This window comes from Phodopus roborovskii, unplaced genomic scaffold (assembly GCF_943737965.1).
Source record: "Phodopus roborovskii unplaced genomic scaffold, PHOROB, whole genome shotgun sequence".
Lineage (NCBI taxonomy): Eukaryota > Metazoa > Chordata > Mammalia > Rodentia > Cricetidae > Phodopus > Phodopus roborovskii.
In genome coordinates this window covers 5,137,505-5,158,522 of record NW_026126482.1, presented here as the reverse complement: position 1 = coordinate 5,158,522, position 21,018 = coordinate 5,137,505, and the positions used below count along the sequence as shown (strand labels likewise).

The 21,018-nt window shown below is 46.8% G+C and overlaps 1 protein-coding gene across 1 annotated transcript in view; it reads right to left on the bottom strand.

Moving 5' to 3' along the window:
- Klhl3 (kelch like family member 3) overlaps positions 1-21,018 on the bottom strand; it is a 104,654-nt gene that overhangs the window by 62,525 nt on the left and 21,111 nt on the right. Inside the window, exon 3 of the mRNA XM_051194542.1 lies at positions 11,167-11,273. Within this exon, the coding sequence (XP_051050499.1) occupies positions 11,167-11,273 (107 nt within the window). The remainder of the gene's footprint in view (positions 1-11,166; positions 11,274-21,018) is intronic.

Below are 21,018 nucleotides of genomic sequence, written 5' to 3'. Positions count from 1 at the left end.
AGTGGCATCCTTAGCATTGATGACTGTAAAATTAAAATAACCATCAACACTGAAAACACTGAAGATGTCCTGTGCCCTGTAGTGTCAAACATTCAGCCAAAATGTAACTCTTTATGTATTGTGAGACCCAAATAGAGAACAATCTACCTTGCTAGTCAATGGGAGACCAAAACAGGAAAGATAGAGCTTGTAGGTTAAGAGTTCTGTTTGCAGATCAGACAGGTAAGAGCAAGTTCCTGTTTGTTATGTTTGTTCGATCCACCTGTGCCTGACGTGTCTGATCACATGTGGGTGGAGGCATGTGGGCTGGAGATATGTCAGGATACACAAACGCCTCTGATTGGATGTAGGTGGGAGGCATGTGGGCAGGAAATACATCAGGATGCATGCTTGGACCTGATGGGAGATGGCAGCCCTGTGGTTTTGTCCTTGTTAAGCCTCTGCAAAATGTGACCTGTGGCCATTTCCTGCGAACCCAGGAGTGGATCTGGCCAGAGTCCAACTTCCTGCCAGTATGTAATTAAAGCTTGCTTCAACTTTGGCTCAAAATTGTGGAACTGGTTTTTCTCTTGCAAAACTCAGAATTAACTGTATATCCATTCATTTCATTAGCGTATAAAATCTGTCCTCGTCTTTAACAAACGATAAAATTGTATATACACTAAAGAATTTCTTCACAGACCAGAGGATGTAGCTCATTTGGAAGAGTGCTTATCTAGCACCCAGGAAGCCTTGAATTCAACCCCAACAAGGCTCAAACAGGATATGGTGACACGTTCTATTAATCTCAACACTTCCGGAGGTAAGGCCTGTTTTTCCCGTTTTGGCCTCCCGTTAACCAGCACTGTGCACTGCCCTTGTTCCTGTTTTGGTCTCACATTGGAGGCAAGAGAATACGAAGCTCAGGGTCATCCTTGGCTACGTCATGAGTGCCTAGACCAGGCCTGCTGTCTCAAAAAAAAATAAACAATAAGAATAAAAGAGAACTGCCTTAAAATAAATTTCTCTGTGACATTTCCAATTAATATCTGTTTTATATAGTGACTTTATATTTTTATATGTACCACGCTCACCAGTAGAAAAAGCTTAAGAAACCCTACTCTGGGGATTTTTTTTCCTCTGCCTCTTTGGGTAATTATGAAATTTCAGTAAATGAGAAAATGACACTGTGAAAGAAAACCTCAGGGCTCAGAGCTGCGGTAACTTTCTAAGTGTGATCCATGGCGGGCCCGCGAGGAGGTAGGGTGAGCAAAGGCTCCTGACCCCAAGACTCTCCGTGGCGCTCAATCTCCACAGGTGGAGAAGCAACCCCTACAGGTTACCCTCTGACCTCCACACACACACACACACACACACACACACACACACACACACACACAGAATAAATAAATAAATGTATGAAAAGAAAGTTCCCTTGTAGTAAACTGAGAGACAACTGTGGTCATGTTGTTTTAATTTTTTTAAAAAAGTGCCTCTAGAGAAAAAGACACCATGTGACAAAGTTCAAGCAGAAGGGTTTTCTTATTAAGGGAAAAGCATTGTAAAAAGAGAAAAGGGAGGGGAGAGACCAGCCTCTGGGCACAGAAGCAGCGGGGGGGGGGGGGAGAGAGGGAGAGGGAGAGGGAGAGAGAGAGAGAGGTGGGGAAAGGGGGTGGGCCCTTCTAAAAGAGGATATAGTGAGTATGCACAGGTGATGCTCTTAGGGACAGAGGGCGTATCCTGTCAGAATCCCGAGGGCAGGCCAGCACAGATGCCTGAATACTAACGCACATAACTGTAGAAAGTAATCCTACAATTTTCTAAAGTTTCCTGTGTTCATCTCTCGTGTGTGTGTGTGTGTGTGTGTGTGTGTGTGTGTGTGTGTGTGTGTGATGCTTGCATGCACATGTATTGGCATGTGCCTGTCCCAGCACACATGTAAAGGTCAGACGACCAACAGTAGCATCTCTCCTTTTACCAGTGGATTCCAGGGTCCAAACTCCTATCTTCAGGCTTGGCAGCAAGTGCCTTCACCTGCTCAGCCTCCTCGTCAGCCCCAATCTTATTAGTTGTTACGAAACAGCAGAAATGACAAAACCAAATTAAGACTTTAAACTGGCCCTGAAAAACGGCTGAAATAACAGTCACTAACTACAGTGTATTAGGCCCTCTGCTTAAATGACTATCCACAGAACTTCATTTAATCCTTGTAACAGTTCCCAGAGCTGGGTGACGACATTACTGCCACCTGACAAATCATGAGTTGGCATTTCAAGAGTTGTTTATACACAGAAGAAAGGGACCGGGCTAGGACTTGAAGTTGGCCCAAGTCTAGACTTAATCTAGACTCACATGTACTAATACACTGATAGCTAATAAATCCCTCCATGTTTTGAACCAGGCTCTAGCCAACGGCTTTGACAAAAGAGTTGTAAAACTTAAACCATGGGTCAAAAGTGTAAGGACAGGCCACTATTTAATGCTTTGCAAGCGAGAGGCAAGAGGGCTGGGATCTCGTCGAGCTTATTCCCCAGCAGCCTTGACACAGGACACAGGGGCTTAGGAAGGGTTCCATTGAGTAGGAGCTGAAGGAGGAGCTTTTCTCTTGGCAGCTCATGATGGCGGGAGCTGCAGTCATCCCTCGGGGAGAGGGGGCGTCCAGTGACTTGCTCCTTCTGGTTCTGTTCTGTGTTTTAACACAGGGTCTCATTATGTAGCCCAGGCTGGCCACAAACTCACAATCCTCCTGCCTCAGCCTCCCAAGTGCTAAGATAACAGAGTGCGCCACCACATCAAGCTATGCGCTTGGCCATTCTTGATTCTTCCCTTATCTCAAAAGGTGTGACAAGAATAGGTGTGGAAAATAGAAACACAGACCCCGTAACTCTTTCCATCCCTGAGCTCAACCCCAAAAGAGCCCCCTAGGCTGGGGTTTTCCCAGGGGGCTCTGCCAGGCACCCCAGGGAAACTCGCCTTCATATCTCTTTGGCTCTATCTGTGTTTGTCATGTGTTAACAATCATGTCCCATGAGGGACAGACATTTGATCATTCAGCTAGCACATACCAAATGCATCCCACATGCTTGACCTATAGGACATATGGTGAGCAAGTCATCCTTCTGTCCTCACTGAGCTAAGGTTGATGGAAGACAGAGACAGACAGCATCAAACCCACAACCACAAATGGTATTAAATGTCAGAAAAGGGATTCTTCTGAGAAAGACCTTTGGAAGGGCAGGGGTCCCTGTACCCTAGACACAAACGATGAACACACAAGAGCACACATCTGCTTCCCTGGTCGTGGGGTCCACTGCTCCCAGGGGATTGGGAAAGGTGTAAGAAGAATACGGTGAAAGAGTTCCAGGAGTGAGGAAGAAAGTTGCCGTCACAGAACCGTAAGAAGTTCACTGTAGCATCAGCGAGGTGAATCGCACCAACAATACAAGCCTGACAACCTGGTTCCAGCCCTGCGACCTGTAATGGAGAGAGAACCAGGTCCCCAAGCTGTCCTCTGACCTCCGCACAGTCTGTGGCACACACACACACACACATGCACGCATGCACGCACACACACACAAACATGCGCACACGCACACACACGCACGCACGCACACACACATACACACATGCACGCACACACACACAAACATGCGCACACGCGCACACACACGCACGCACGCACACACACATACACACAATAACAACAACAAAAGTAAATGAACAAACAAACATTGAAAGGAGTAAGCTCTAGTCTAGCTGAAGCACATAGGAGCAGGGATGAATTTGAGAGAGGGCTGGAGATGTGTGCGGGGTCCGGGCTGCCTGTGCGCTAACAGACCCCATATGAAGGTAGCAGAAAGCCATCCTGGGAGGGGAGTGGCTGAGGGATGCACCGTGTCTGCTTGTTTGGTCACTGTAGCTGCCCTGCATTAAGTGGTTTGGGGGACAAAGAAAAAGGCTAGAAGCAAATTAGCCAACAAGAAAGCCTGTAGCAAGCAAGGGAGATGTAGTGCCCAGATTTCAGGGTCTGACCTTGAAGTCTTCGGGCTCCAGATTTGAACTTTGAACTCACCCCTTTCTCAGAACCATAGAAAGTTCCAAAGGAACAGTTTCGCAGGCTATCAGATATGAGGCCACATTCTAGATTCTACAAGCAAACTGAATGTATGTGTGTTCCTGTCTCGCAGGCGAATGACTGCCAAGCAGGACCAGGTGGGCAGAGACTCAACCAACAAGGAAGAGAAAAATCTTGAATTATCAAGATTCAAGAAGTCTAGAAAAACCACTGGCTCATCTTCCAGACAAATCCAGTCCTATTAGTAAGCAAATAACGGCTTGATAATGGTAAAGGGATGGTAGATTAGCATCGGGTCTCTGAAGAGCATGTTCTTGGAGGGTAGGAAGAGCTATGTTCAAGAGTCCTTGTGTTATAGAATTCCCCCTTCCTCCTGTCTTGAATGGTCTCTGCTGTAATTCAGTCCTGTGCACTAGGCAGAAAGAAACTGGAAAACGCTTACCCCTTACTCAGTGGTCCCTCATAAGTGCTAAGATGGCGGTTCTAACCCTCACCCTGGTCCTGCGATGTGCCGACTCAGTGAGTGAGGCCTGAGATCTGAGGCCCACTTCAGCTGTTAACTTCACATGGCACAAAACAATAGTATATCTGTTCCTGGAATCCTAGCTAGTCCTCTGGCAGTGGGTGGTCTGACCAGTTTACTGCCAAAGTCTAACTTCATCTCCTGGGAAATAAGGGCATTGGCTGTCCTGCCTTTATCCCTAGGCTCGGTGAGAACCAAAGCAGGCAATGTGAGCGTGAAAGCAGGGATTGGGATTTGGCAATGCCGCAGTAAGGAATCACCCAACTTCCAGATTCCCTGAAACTCACCCCTCCTCTACCTGCTTAGTTAATAACAGAAGGAAATCCCTGTGTGGCCATAAAGACACGTCACATTCTCCATCACCACTCTCAGAATGGCACATGCTATGCTGTGACTGCTACTGTGGTGACTGCCACCACCACCAACCACAACCATCACCACCACCATCATTATTACCATCATCACCACCACCACCACACCATCATTACCACCAACACCAACACCATTACCACAACCATCATTATTACCATCATCACCATCACCACCACCATCACCATCATTACCACCGCCACCAACAACACCAATACTACCATCATCACCACCACTACCAACACCATCACCATCATCACCATCATCATCACCATCATCACTGCCATCATCATTACCAACATCATCAATAATAACCACCATCACCACTGCCATTATCATTAACATCATCATTATCATCATCATCACCAACAACTATCAACCACCATTGCCATTGCCATCATTATCAGCACCATCACCAACAACAACCATCAGCAAGCAGCATTGCCATCATCATCACCATCATCACCACCACCATCATCACCACCACCATGTGGTGATATATTGTTTGTGATTTAATAAAGCTTGCAAACCCAGCCACACTAGACAGCCACAGACGCCAGGCCATGATGGCACACACCTTTAATCCCAGGACTCGGGAGATCAGTCTCTCTGAGTTCAAGACCACCCAGGGCTACACAAGAGTAAATCAGTCCAAAAGAGAAAGACGGCTCCATCTTTAATCCCAGCAGTAGAGAGGTGTATAAGGAAGAAACGAAGGGTCTCCTGTGGCAATGAGTCTACAGGCACGTTATGGAGAACACAGCAGTGTAGGATTGCAGTCTGAGGCTTAGTGGAGAGCAGTGCAGTTTGGAGATGCAATCAGAGGACACAATCGCATCGGTAGAGGCGAGAACTCTCTAGAGCTAGGCTGCTCTGCTTCTCTCATCTTTCAGCTTGAACCCCAATATCTGTCTCTAGGTTTTTATTATTCGTGTTAAACTACCGACATCACCACCATCACCATCACCATTATCAATAACTCTAACACACTAGGATCCAAAGGTTATTCCCAAGGTTTTACTTGGGTTGAAAACTGAAATGTGTTTTGTTTTAGCCGTTATGGTAAGACTAAGACCCGGAGTTCACATACTCCTTAGACCTCAGTTCCTTCGATACCATAAAATGAGGCTTGCTTTTAATGTGTCTAGATGACACATACATCAAAGACCTCTGAATAAAAAGATAGCAGGACACGGGTTAAAGGGCATAATAAAAAGAGAAAGAGAACAAGGAGGCTAGAGGGGTGACTCACCAGTTGAAAATATATATTGTTCTTGATAAGAATCCAAGTCAAGTTCCCAGACTCGCCCTGGGCAACTTACAACTGCCTACAACTCAAACTCCAGGGATCCACATCTCTGACCTCTATGGGCACCTGAGTCCATGTGTGCATACATACACATAGACATGTCACTTAAAAAATAATAATAAATAAATCTCCTTTTAAAGAGAGAGAGCTTAAGTTGGCCAGATTGCCAGTTGTCCTGAGAACTTTGTGTCCCCTGAAATAGAGATGCTAGATGGTAGAAAGCATGAGAAAGTCGGATGCATTCCATGTTCACAAGTAAAGGATGGGCATCACATCACATAGCTCTGCTAGCCTCTCTACTCAAATCTATGCTAAAAGCAGCAGAAGCAATAAAATTACTTGCCCACTCCATATCCTTTTGCAGGCAGGATGGATGTAGATACCCAAGCAAGCTCTCAGACCTTTAGTTTACAACATGTCTCCCATGCTATTGTGGGTGTGGTTGGGGATGTGGATTCCCACTCAAACCGCCATGAGATGAAAAAGTAGCGGCACGTAAGCCTGAATAAAAGACATCCGCCACGCTCCCCAGCCAAAAGAAGGCCATTTGTACTTCCTTTTCCTCTGGCCTTGAACACATTAAGAGGAATGGATTCCTCAGGAGCCACCTGGGCCTTTTAAAGCCAGATCTGATAAGTGGGAACATTTTGCCATGTTTTGAGGATTTTTTTTTTTTAATCTCTACCAGGTTTTAAGCAGGACCAAGAGGACTCAAACACATACAAGGCTTATGCCGTGCCCACAGGAGGACAGGCTGGGACAATAGGGTCTGAAGGGTATGTCCCAACAAAAGCACAGAAAGGAAAATCAGAAAAACATGAACGAACAAAAAGTAAAAAATTATATGTACTAGAACATCCAGGTGCATACCGTTTCCAATTATACTTGTGTGGTGTGTGTGTGTGTGTGTGTGTGTGTGTGTGTGCATGCGCGTGCGTGCATGTGTGCGTGCGTGTGTGGGTGTGTGTGCGTGTGTGTGCATGCATGTGTGCATGCATGTGTGCATGCATGTGTTTGTGTGTGTGTGTGCATGCGTGTGTGCGTGCATGTGTGCATGCATGCATGTGTATATAAAATAGTTCTATCTCCTGGATCTTTAAACTGTGCATGGCTAGGGCTGAAGCAATGGCTCAGCAGTTAAGAATATTTGTTGCTCTTGCAGAAGACCCAGGTTCAGCTTTCCGGCGGTGATGACCTCCCTACAAGAACATGCCTCTCCCAAAGGATCTCCTTCATCCCTCTCCAGAAGAGGAAAAGAGGAAACACAAGAAAAAGCGCCTGGTGCAGAGCCCCAATTGCTACTTTATGGATGTGAAATGCCCAGGATGCTACAAAATCACCACGGTCTTTAGCCATGCACAAACGGTGGTCTCGTGTGCTGGCCACTCCGCTGTCCTCTATCAGCCCACAGGCGGAAGAGCAGGGCTGTCAGGAGGGTGAAGCGACACCGAACAGCACCTGATTCCAGCGGAGTGGGAACCATCCCAATAAACACACTTTGGATAAAAAAGAAGAAGAAGAAGAAGAAGAAGAAGAAGAAGAAGAAGAAGAAGAAGAAGAAGAAGATGATGATGATGATCCAGGTTCAGACTCAGGCTCGGTTCCCAGAACCCACAAAGTGGCTCACAACCATCCAAAACTCTGCTCCCAAGGGATGTGAGCCCTCTTTTACCTCTGTGGGTACCGGGCACGCACAAGGTGCTCACACATACGTGCAGGTAAAGCACTCACATGCATAAAACAAAGAGATCTAATACTAGGTTGATTTTAATGTGCATGGATGATGGCAGATGTTGTTGTGTATATGTTTCCCTTATTGGTTGATGAATAAAACACTGATTGGGCAGGCAAGAAGATAGGCGGGGCTAGGAGGTGAGGAGCAGAAAAGAGTCGACACGTGAGCCTGGGAAGAGAGGACACGAGTCAGGCATTCTCCGATAAGACCATGTAGAAATACATAGATTAGTAGTTATGGGTTAATAATTAAGACAGAACTAATAATTAAGTAGTTATGGGCTAATAATTAAGACAGAGATAATAAAAAGCCCAAGCCACCAGCCAACAGCTTTACAACCAATATAGCACCCATGTGTTCTTTTGAGAGCAATGAAGGGGCCTCAGGACCTGGGGGGACAAAGAGACACTCCCTCAGCACATGGCCTTCAGCCAAGTACTTCCTGTCATAGGAATCCATTCTAACAAATCGATTACAGGTACGAGTAACAATTAGGATGCAGATTCCCATGGAAACATTAGCTGTAACAGAAAACACTGGGAAGAACTATAATTTCTAGCAAATAAGGAAATGAATTTTCAATTAGGATGGAGTCTTATGAAGCTGTTGAACTAGGATACAGACATGGCTTCACAGACACGGAACATGCGAAGGACAGATGTGAAGTGCCATTAGCATTCACGGGCCACCTGTTGGCGGCGGATAGCACCCGCTCAGCACTTAAGCTCAGAAAGCTGACGACTGACAAGGAAAATCAGAGGTTAGGGATGTGTTAAGGTAAGCAGTAACACTAACGAGAAGCACAAGGCACCTGGGAATAGTGGCGAAGGGAATTAAGTAAGTGTGGAGGGGCCTGCAAGACTCTACTAAGGGTGGAGAGGAGCTCGGCAAAACGGAAATGGGAAAGAAAACTATTCCAGACTAGTAGCAACTTTTAAATAATACATAGTTTATTAAAGCATGGCTATTCGAAGATATGTGAACCCATCTATATTGAGAGATAAGTTATATATATAATATATATGTTAGGTACATATATATTATATATATAATATCTGAAAGAACAGTCACTTAAATGCTATAGTGTGTTGATTTAGTTTAATTTTTTTACCTTCTGCTTGCTCCTGTTTTTTGATTTTTCTCTCTGTAATCAATATATGTGGAAGGTATCTGAATGGATGGGAGGAAGGGTGAATAAAGGATGAGGGATGGGCGGTAACCAGGTCAATGTAAGGGCGTGGGCAGGGAGAACATTAGACCATGTTCCTCTGGATTCTCTCCTCCCTTCAGTTACTAGAGGCCGAGATCTGTCCTAGGAGCATGTGCTTCCCCGACTGTCTCTATTTCCTGGGGTATTTCCGCTACCCAACAGTTCAATCTGTTATATTTCTGAGCAGATTCCTGTGTGGGCACTGAACCACACATACAAAGAGTGACTGACTGAGCTGCATACTGAAACTGTGGCTGAATAACTATTGGAGAGAGTTAAGTTACTCCAAATTAACTAGCTGCAGGCAAAGGCAAGATGGGGAAGTGGATAAAGTCCTCCAAGTTAGAGTTTGAGAGTTTGAGACCACTCTAAAGGACGGCGGAGAGTCAGTCCCAGGTGGCGAGCACAGCTGGGTTTTTTTTTGTTTTTGTTTTGTTTTGTTTTGTTTTGTTTTGTTTTTCAGGTTATATGGTAATAAATCCTGCCCTGGCTGGAGTGAGACAGGACGCCTGACATACTTCAACCAGTACACAACTCCAAGCTGATACCAACTCCTTCGTGTGATGAGCCAGGGGATGTATGCGTGGGGGGTTCTCGCAGGACCATACCACGGCCCTTCCAGCCAGGTCGCTCCTGCCCAGCTGTGCACCACAGTAGGGGCAAATCTGATTCTGCTGAGTGGAAATGTTTGCCTTCGCCATCTTTGCAAGCTTGTTCTTCCTCCCTCCACCCATTCACTTTTCCTGGAGTGGACAGTGTGGACTCGATACTGACGGGCCGTCTCCTAGGCACCTAAAGCTCACCATCACATTCCCAAAATACTGCTGTCCCGCTGTGAGCATTTAAGATACGGTGACCAACAGGTCAAACAAGATGCCCATCTTCACAGGAAAAAAAGGTGGCTATAGTTTGTTTTGGTTTTTTTGTTTTTGTTTTTGTTTTTTGTTTTGTTTTGTTTTGTTTTGTTTGGGGGGGAGGGATTTGTTTAGTTTTGTTTGTTTTCGAGACAGGGTTTCTCTGTGTAGATCTGGCTGTCCTGGAACTCACTTTGTAGACCAGGCTGGCCTGGAACTCACAGAGATCCACCTGCCTCTGCCTCCTGCGTGCTGGGGTTAAAGGCCGCCACCGCCGCCGCCACCACCCATCTCGTGGTTGTTTGTTTGGTTGTTTGGTTGGTTGGTTGGTTTTGTTTTTAAGTGTGGGATGGAAGACGGCTGATGAGGAGCTATGGTGAAGGCAGGACAGGGCTTTTCTGAGGGGGACACACGTGCAGGATGAGAAGCAGGCAGCTATGTGAGGGCCAGGGCACAAGTGTGACAGACAGCAGGGCACAGGCCAGAATGCAGGGACAGGGACGCCACAGCAGGCTTGGTGCCTCACAGGTGGCGCCCTCTCACAGCAGTCACCAGAGCACTCCATGTGCACCATACACCAAAGTGCTGCAGATGACAGCTCGGCCTGTGGCATTCAGGGACCACGGCCAGGCGAACGTGAGTGAGACCCTTAGGCAAGCACACTTCTTCCGGGAAAACTCGGCGAAGGTGTGGAGTCACGGCAGACATTGTTCTTCTGCCATCACTTCTGGAGGGTTCCACACCTTTAGAGAGACTACAGGAGGCCCCTGGCTCTTGCCTGGGGGAAATGACCAGAGATGAACAACAACAATCCTGGGGCAGGCCCAGCAGACGGTCAGAGGTTCGCACTGTGAACAAGCTGCCCCACACGGCTCTAATGCCAGTGCCAATGCATGAGACTCACGGGTCCTTTGATTCTACCTTTGTCCCCAGTGGGGACCGAAAGATTACATGTCCAGCTGGCTTCGGTCCCTTCAAGTTCTCCATGTACAAAGCTCAGAACACAGATGCTCCTCGTAGCTCGGCCTCTCCTCCCTCCCCCATTCCTCCCCCAGCACAGGCCACCTGGGTGTTCTCCCGACGCCTTCGGTTACCGTGTGCCCTCTCCGTACCTGTGAACATGGCACAGAAGTAAGGGCTGCAGGCTGCCAAGACCACACGGTGGGCTTCTATCTCCACGTCTTCTGCCACGATCATCACGTCACACAGCAGCTGCTTACTGTAAGACACCAGAGAGGCCTCAGAAAGGGTCACAGCGTGGACACCCACCCCCCCCACCCATCCCCCTGGGGTCAATCAGGAGGCTGGCACAGAGATTCTGTCTTGACACAGCCACGGAGTGGGGCTCAGTGACGTTTCCAAGTCCCTGACAGAGCTAACGGTCATACTTTCCCACAGTACCAAGAGAGGCCCAGCTACTCCATGACCATTAAGTCCACCGTGGCTTCATTTATCCTCATCACTCTGGTCCCCAGGTTATGCAGCAGTGAATAAGGACAAGACTGGCTCAGGGCTGACTTAATGCCAAGGAACGTGAGCACGTCACCAAGGTGTGACAATAGCAAGACCGGATGCTAGCAGTTCCCCTAGGGCTCCACTGCAAATGCAAGACTGGTAAGAAAGAAGTCAGACTCAGGTGCTTTTCCTCCCACCCAGACTTAACACCATCACCAAAAACCACCCTGACGCACAGCACTCCCAACAAGCTCAAGCAAGTTCCCACTGCCGCAGTCCCTAGGAATCTCGCCTGGGCTGCAGCCCAATGATAGTACACTTGCATGGGTCCACCCTCCCCAACTGCTATATAGGGAATGTATATATGTATATAAGTAAATGCACACGTATATGCATATGAAAAGGGAATGTATATGCGTATATAAGTAAATGCACACGTATATGCATTTGAAACCATTGTCTGGGGCCAGGTAGACAGCTCAGCAGGTGAAAGTGCTTGATGTGCAGGAATGAGGGTTTGGTTCAAATTCTCCAGCTGCTACATTAAAAAAAAAGTCAGGTGCGACCATGAGCATGCCTGTAACTCCAGAGCTTGTGAGTGGAGACGAAGAGAGGAAGATTACTAGGGCTTAGTGGCTGCCACGCTAATGCAGGTTCAGTGAGAGACTATCCCAAAAGATACAGAAACATGGATAGGGTGATTGACAAAGTAATAATACCTGACGTCCTTCTCTGACCTCTGAATAAAGTCTCATGCACTCACATGCACACACACACTCACACACTCACACACATTCACATACATACACACATTCACACACTCACACACATACACACCACACACACATACACTCACACACACTCTCACACAAACACACACACATATACACACTCACACACATTCACATACATACACACCTTCACACACTCACACACATACACACTCACACACATACACACTCACACACATACACACACTCACACACACACAAATACACACACTCACACACATACTCACACACACACATATACACACACATTCACATACATACATACATACATTCACACACACACAAATACACACACTCACACATTCACATACATACACACATTCACACACACTCACACACATACACACATACACTCACACAAACACACTCACACAAACACACACTCACACACATTCACATACATACATGCCTTCACACACTCACACACATACACACATCACACATACACACACACTCACACACAGTCACACACTCACACACATACAACACGCTCACACACACACAAACACACACACAAACACACACACAAATACACACACACTCACACAAACACACACACAAACACACACTCACACACATTCACATACATACACGCCTTCACACACTCACACACATACACACATCACACATACACACACACTCACACACAGTCACACACATACAACACGCTCACACACACACAAACACACACACACACAAATACACACACACTGACACACACACATACACTCACAAACACACACACACACGCAATCGTATGGGCTGAGGATATGACCCAGTTGATAGTGTTTGCTATGCAAGTATGAGAGACATGAGTTCAGTCCCCAAAAGTCACTTTAAAAGCTACATACCATGATACAAGCCTCCAATGCTAGCACTGGAGCAGTAGAAATAAGAAGACCCCATAAACTTGCTGGCCAGCCCCCCTAGTCATATATTCAAGCTCCGAGCTCAGTGAGAGACCTTGTTTCTAAAAATGAAACATAGATGTATACCGCACTGCCAACCCGCCAGACAAGATACGCTCACTGGCGCAAAAGTGGCACAGTGGTTATGGGAGTAACTGCTTTTGGATGTGAGGTCTACACCCGGTCAAAACCCATGGCTAAGGAGGCTGTAGGTTCTAGGAGAGAACCTACTACTCCGCTTTGCAAAATGGCATGTTATCCAACTGTCTTCTAAAGGTGCACACTTATAACCACAGTTTACTGCCACCATCAATCGTGACCACAGAAACTTCTCTCTACAGTGGTCAACAGTTAATGCAGACACTCACAGCCCTAAAAGGGACATCCATATCAGTCCCTACCCGAAGGTTCAGGGGACATCATAGAAGAGGGTTAGAAAGAACGCAGGGCTTGGAGGATGAGGAGAGTGCTGTAAAACTCTGTCTTCAGAACATGCGCATGGCCTTGCTCTCATGAGCTCGCTGCGGATACGACTACTCAGGATTGACTCAACAGTGTAAGTCAACAGCAGCAGTTATAACAAAAAAGGAGAGGGCAAGAAGAAGACATGAGGCCACGCCAGACGCTCGGGAGTTGGGAGTGGAGTTTGGGTGTGCATAGGATCGAGATACATTGTTTGCACGTATGAAATTATCAAGCAGTTGCAGATATTCTATTAAAAGTAAGATGGAGAGCCAGGCGTTGGTGGCACACGCCTTTAATCCCAGCACTAGGGAGGCAGAGGCAGGCAGATCTCTGTGAGTTCGAGACCAGCCTGGTCTACAGGAGTGAGTTCCAGAACAGCCAGGGCTACACAGAGAAACCCTGTCTCGAAAAAAACCAAAAAAAAAAAAAAAAAAAAGTAAGATGGAGAGAAGTTAAGGGAGATGTTCAACATTGACCTCTTTGGCCTCCACACATATGTGCACACATGTGAAGACACAAGAACCTGTGAAAATGCACACACACACACACACCAGAATCTCGCAACCTTCATTTTACGTGGCTGTCACTGCATGTGATTTCGTACCGTAAACACTAGGCTACATACCTACGGCAGAGTAGGCCCAACATGCTTTCAGACAAGCAAATACATGAAATGAATCAATCCACGTTCATCAACAGAATGGGTCAATGAAGAACTGGACTTGATGGCACATGCCTATAATTCCAGCTGCTCAGGAGCCGGAGGGCCTCAAGTTCAAGGCAGTAGAGTAAGTTCAAGGCTAACCCAGGCAGCTTAGTGAGAGCCTGTCTCAAAACACAAGGTAAAACAGGCCTCCAGGGATAGGTCAGTGGAGGAATGCCTGCCTCATATATGTAAGATTTGGGGTTCAGTGGGGCTGGGTGATGGGGGGATGTCCTTCTGTATGTATGTTTCTCTTATTGGTTGATGAATAAAACACTGATTGGCCAGTAGCCAGGCAGGACGTATAGGCTACCAGACAAGGAGAATTCTGGGAAGAGGGATGCAGGGAGGAGCCGCCAGAGAGACACCATGTAGTCAATGAAGGAGTACCAGGTCTGGACACTCTTCAGTAAGATAAGACCACGTGGAAATACTTAGATTAATAAAAATGGGTTAACAATTAAGAGAGAGATAGCCAATAAGAAGCCCGAGCCATCGGCCAAACAATTTACAGTTAATATAAGCGTCAGTGCATTTATATTTGGGACTAAACAGCTGCAGGACCATGGGGAACAGGAAACTCCGTCTACAGCTGGTTCCCCAGCACCTTAAAAAAAAAATGGATACTTGAGCACCTTAAGGTACCACAAGACATTGCCAATCCCAGAGCTTTTTCATCAGCCTTCCAAGTTCTTACCTCACCTCTCGCTTACGTAGTAGACAGCATTTGCTGAGAGATGCCAAGTTCTTTTCTAAGCACTCTGCCCCCCCCCCAGACATGATTTCATTTAATCCTCTCTGCAACTAACTCACTGAAGTAAGGCTAATTGCTATGCCTGCATCCTACAATGAGGGAACTGAGGCCCGGAGAAACCAGTGAGTTTCTCAAAGGCACAGGAGAAAATGAAGATGAGATCTTAAGGCGAGTGCACAAATTCCCCAGGCCCCTGCTATGATACCCTTGTCACCACTAGGCGCTCCCTTAAAGGGCTAGCACAGGTAAGAGGTAAGAAGGCAAGTTCACCTCAGTTTGCTCATGCTGGCTTCTATCTGAAGATGTTGGATCCATGGGTCTGTCGTGGCTGACAGGGGGAAGAGACGTTATGCGTTTGCTATCTCTGGAGCAGTACATTTAGCCATGGTCAACTACCAATGCACTGTCTCAGTTTCTCTCAGAGAAACAGAATCATAAAGCCTGAGACAGCAGGAACTTCAAGCGCTCTTGCTGGCCTTGGGCAGCGTTTGGCCTTCGAAACCCAAAGAAGGGAAGGGTTGCCCAAACCAGAGAGCTGAACCCTGAACAGAGTTCCCTAGACTGTAAATACAGTGTTTTCTCCAAGGTATCCCCGGGCTTCATCACTGGCTGGCACTGAGGGACAGAAAACACAAGGGTTGAGTACCAGTGGCAGGGCTTCTGGGCCTTTGGGAACCAAGCAGCGAAGACCATCAGGACCTCATTCTGCAGCAGCCAGCACAAACGGCCACAGAACCAACTCTGCCCTAACTAGCCGCAAGGACATGAGACATGAGCAAATACGTCCCCGCCATTTTCTTGACTGCCTTAGCTGGGACTAACATTGTGGGGCCCCGTTTTGAGGCCACTTTGGGTAAAACAGTGAGACTGTTGTCTAAAAATAGACATTTTTTAAAAATATGGGAAGGAACAAGAACCAACCCTGAATATACTAACATAAAAACGGCTGTTGTGATGGGATCTCAGTTGTGAACTAGGATCACCTGGGAGGTGGCCGTAGGCGCAACCAAGGCGTGTTATCCTGATTGGGTTGACTGAGATGGAAAAACCTGCCCACGCCCACGCCCACTGTGAGTGGCCCCAGGTTGGGACTCTGGACGGTGCGAAAAGGAGAAAGTGAGCTGAGCGCCCCTGGTTCTTGGCGGTGGGAACAGCGTGGTCCTCTGTTCAAGCTCCTGAAGCTGTGACTTCCACACACTGATGGCTGTCACCTCAGGCTGTGAACTTTCACCCTCTAAGTTGCCTTTGTTGGAGTATTTCGTCATAGCAACAGGAATAGTAACAAAGATACTATACAGGTCAACAGAGAAGAGTTAGAAGCCCATAAAAAATGGACTTCTGTTACTTTTATTTTATGACATTTATGGTCAGTTAACTTATGAGAAGGTGCATATATATACATATGTATGTATGTATGTATGTATGTATATGTATACACGTGTACAGGTACACACACGTGTTCACATTGATGTGGAGGCCTGAGGTCAATGTCAGGTGTCTTCTTCAGTCATTTCCACCTTATTTTTGAAGTTCGTTACATTTATTAATTTTGCTGGGGCGGGGCACACCATGGCAAGCATGTGTGTACAGGTGAAGGTCATGCCATGACAAGCATGTGTATATACTTGGTCATACCATGGCAAACATGTCTGCATACATGAGGGTTATACCATGACAAGCATGTATGTACACCAGAAGGTCATGCCATGGCAGCATGTGTGTTCATATGAAGGTCATGCCATGGCAGCATGTGTGTTCATATGAAGGTCAAAGAGCAACCGGATGGAATCAGTTCTCTTATTCTACCACATGGGTCCCAAAGATCAAACCCAGGCCATTCAATCCGAGAAGAGCTGCCCTACTGACCCATCCTGTGAGCCCCCCACCTCCTTTTTGAGACACGGTCACTGACCGAAGCTGAAACTCATCACGATTGGCTGGGATGCCTTGCCCTAGGGATCCATCTGCCTGTCTCCATCTCTGTCTCCCAACCCCACCCTTGACACGGAGTCAACAGACAAAGCTGCTGCACCTGGGGTTTCCCTGGGGGCTGGAGAGCTGAACTCGGTCCCCCGTGCAAGGCAAGCACTTCACCCAGTGAGCCATCCCCAGCCCCTTAGTCAGCTTCCACAAGTGTGCCATGGCCAGATAACCGTGAAACAACAGTCTTCTCAGCAAATAGTGACAGGGTATAGATATTTGGGTATAGACCAAATATATAAGTGTAAGAGTCAGAAGTACCAACCTATTAGAAGAAAACACAGGGAAATCATGGCTCAGATAAGCAATGGCCTTAAAGCTATCAAACCAAAAATATGAATAACAACAGAAAAAGATGTTAAATCAGATGCTCATGTTTAAAACATTCACACTTAGCCCTGTCTTTGTTTTGTTTTGTTTTTGTTTGTTTGTTTTTGGAGCTGAGGACTGAACCCACAGCCTTGCGCTTGCTAAGCAAGTGCTCTAGCACTGAGCTAAATCCAACATTCACACTTTAAAGGACATCATTGGAAGATATGGATTCCCAACCCATCGAATGGGGTTTTGAGGCAAAACACTTATATGAAAACTTACATACATCCAGAATATAAAACTAACTCAAACTTACACCTGCCTGAACAATCAATAGAAAATAATCTAACTTTAAAAGGGAGACGAGGGATTTCAAAACCTATCTTTCTAAATAAGACACTGAAATGGCCAATAATAGCAGGCACAATGCTCACAATTGTCACAGAAGTCCAAAGTCCTCAATGTCACCCCACACCCACTACAATATCTATGCACAAAATCACATCTAACAACAAATACTCGGGAGGGACTGGAGAATTTGGAAAAGAGAAATCCCACTCCTCCACCCACACCAAGAAATGAGAATACACCACACAGACACAGGTACCATCTGGGAACTTAGTGAGGAGCAAGCAGCGCTCATCATAGGCAAAGGCCAGGATGAAATACTATTTATTGTCCAAAAGAAAGAAAAAAAAATGCTGAGCTATACTACAACACGGAGGAGCTGCAAATCGTTATAAAAGACAGTGTGGCCACACACACCTATAACCCTAGCACTCAGGAGATAGAGGCAAAATGACCAGGAATTTGAGTCTAGCCTGGGCTACAAGAGTCAAAAACTCAAAAATAGAACTGGAAGGAAGATGGGTTGGTGGGTAAGGTTTTTGCCTTATAGGCAGGTCCTAGGTCTCCAAAGCCCACATTACAAAATAAATTTAAAAAAACAAAACTAAAAATAGGCGTGGGGACACACACTTGAAATTCCAAGAAAATCTCTTAGGGGCCCACTGGCCAGCTAGCCTAGCCTACGAGGTGAGCTCCAGGTCATTGAGACCCTATCTCTAAGAAAGTTGAGTGGTACCTGAGGAAAGACACCTGGAGTTGTCTTTTGGCCTCTAAGTGCACATACATGCACATGCATGCACACCTTACACACTTGCACCCATACATACAGGAACACACACACACACCAATAATTTTTAACAGGCATAGAACTGTTTGCAGCAATCGAGATGGTGATGGAAACTATCCAGGGGCTGGGGCTGGGTGCTGCTCAGTGAAAGGATGCATCCTTAGCAAGAATGAGCAACCTCCAGCAGAAAGGGCGGGAGAGAATCCTAAACGCTGGCCGGCTGCTCCATGCTCCCTGCTCCCCTCTCTCAGGCCTGGTCAGGGGGAACCGTTTGGGAAAGGACTAGTCTCCACTACCTGTGGTCTCTAGGATCAGGAGCCAGAGTCACCGGGCGGGCGCCAGTCAGAACCAATGCCTGAAAGGCAGAGGAGCAAGGCTGGGTGGTTGTCATGCCAACGGCTCATCCTCCACAACAGAGGCAAAAAGAGTAGGGACACTCAGGAGTTGCGTGACTCATGAACTGCAAAGAGCATGTGTGCTTGAACTAAAATAGCTCAAAAGTGAGGGAGGGGAGTGTGGAGACACCAGCCAGGCCCCTGGGTACTCCAGGGTGCTTCATTAGCATCATCCCAGCAGAGCCAAGCCCGCCTGCCCGCTCTCCACTCTCCGCTGAAATCCCGTGAAAGTCACCCAATCAGTGAGGGGTGCAGGCCCTTCCCCCTGCCCTGCCCATCTACTCCGCTTTCAGAAGACAGCCTTTGAATACCTTGGGACTTGATGTTGCCTCTCAATACCACAAGAACACAGGCTTCCCCCAGGGGCAAGGCTTGGATAATCTTACCCACTGCCCTACATCTGCAACCAAACACAGTGGCTACTGTTTGTCAAACTGTCAGTGACAGAAGGCTCATGGGCCAGGCCTCAGCAGGAAGTCTTCCAGGCTGCTGAATCTACTCTGTTTCCAGGAATTGATCCTATAAACGTAAGTGCTATGATGCACACATATTTAACAGCTACAACAGTGCTGTTAACACTGTTAACAGCCCAGCAAGAATAGTATTTTTAGCAGTAGTAGTCATAGTAGTAGTGTGTCCTCTGTTTATGGTTGGAAAAACTGAGATCAGGGAGATTAAGTTGCCCAGGGCCACACGGTTAGTAGAACCAATACTGATGCAGGTGTCTGTGCTTGTGAGATGGACAGGCTGATGGACAGTTACTGCTGAGAGTGGGTTTTCATGTGAGGCATTAGGAAATGGTAGCATCCATCAGCAGGGAATTGGCTTTTATTTTAAATACGCCAAAAGTGGATACCACCTCGCCATTTGATTGATGCTGGGGGAAAAATTGTTCAAGGATAGAACTAAGAGAGAAGTCGGATCTGTAAACATACCAAAGAAGAGGAAGTGATCACCACAGCTCCACCAATAGGTCACTAACAAAAATATATGTAACTTTAAAAAAAATAACCTTTATCTTTACTTTATGTACATGGGTGTTCTGACTAGATGTATGTCTGTGCACACTGTGTGTGCAGTGCCTGTAGAGGCCAGAAGAGGGTGTCAGGCATCCTGGAACTGGAATTACAGGTAGTTGTGAGCTGTCCTATGGGTGCTTGGATTTGAACCCTGGTCCTCTGCAACAGCGGCCAGTGCTCTAAACCAGTGAGCTATCTCTATATGTGATTTTTTTTTTTTTTTGATCATCTACATTTCCTAAATGTTCTGCTGCAATAAGTACAGCCCAGAGAGGAACACAGAGACAGAAACAACTCATGTGTACGCCTGAACTAAAAATTTCAAATGTAAGCAGGATGTGGTCCATTTGAACAAAGCAGAGAGAGAAAGGACAACGTCATTCATTTACATCTCAGTGACTGCGGCTCTAGGACCAGTGTTCCCCTAAACACTAACGTGAGTCCCAGCGAAGCACGTGTGGGAAGTGTCCGGTCTGGCTCAGCAGAGCTTTGATAACCTACGTACACTGTCAGGCCTGAAGACAAGACTCTGTTTTCCCAGTGTCTAGAAGGAGCTAGCATTCCTAGGGTGTTGGTTGAGCCCTAAAAGGAGAAGGAACAGTCCGACTCCCGGGCAGAGTTAGACCCCGATCAAGAAGACGCTTGTGGAGAAAGATGTGAAGTCCGGGAAGCACAGGGCGCCAGGTGATATGGAAGTCTAAAAGGCAGGGTGTGGTGGCTGCGGGTGAGGTAGGAGAAACTGGAAGATAAATGTGAACCTGGTGAGAAAGCTCCTCAAGCAGGTAACTGACATGATCCGTACCCAAGGATCCACCAGCGTCTAGGAAACTCCAGAGAGATTCTTCAGTGACAGCAGATCCGGATCCATGGACGTGGCCTCCATCCCTCTCCACTGCCTAAGTTCCCAGACTTTCCAGGGAATCTGGCAGGAGGCCTAATACAAATTGAACAATATCAAATGTGTTGCAAAATTTAAGTGTGTGTGTGTATGTATGTGTGTGTGATATATGTGTGTGTGGTGTGTGTGTGAATGTGGTGTGTATGTAT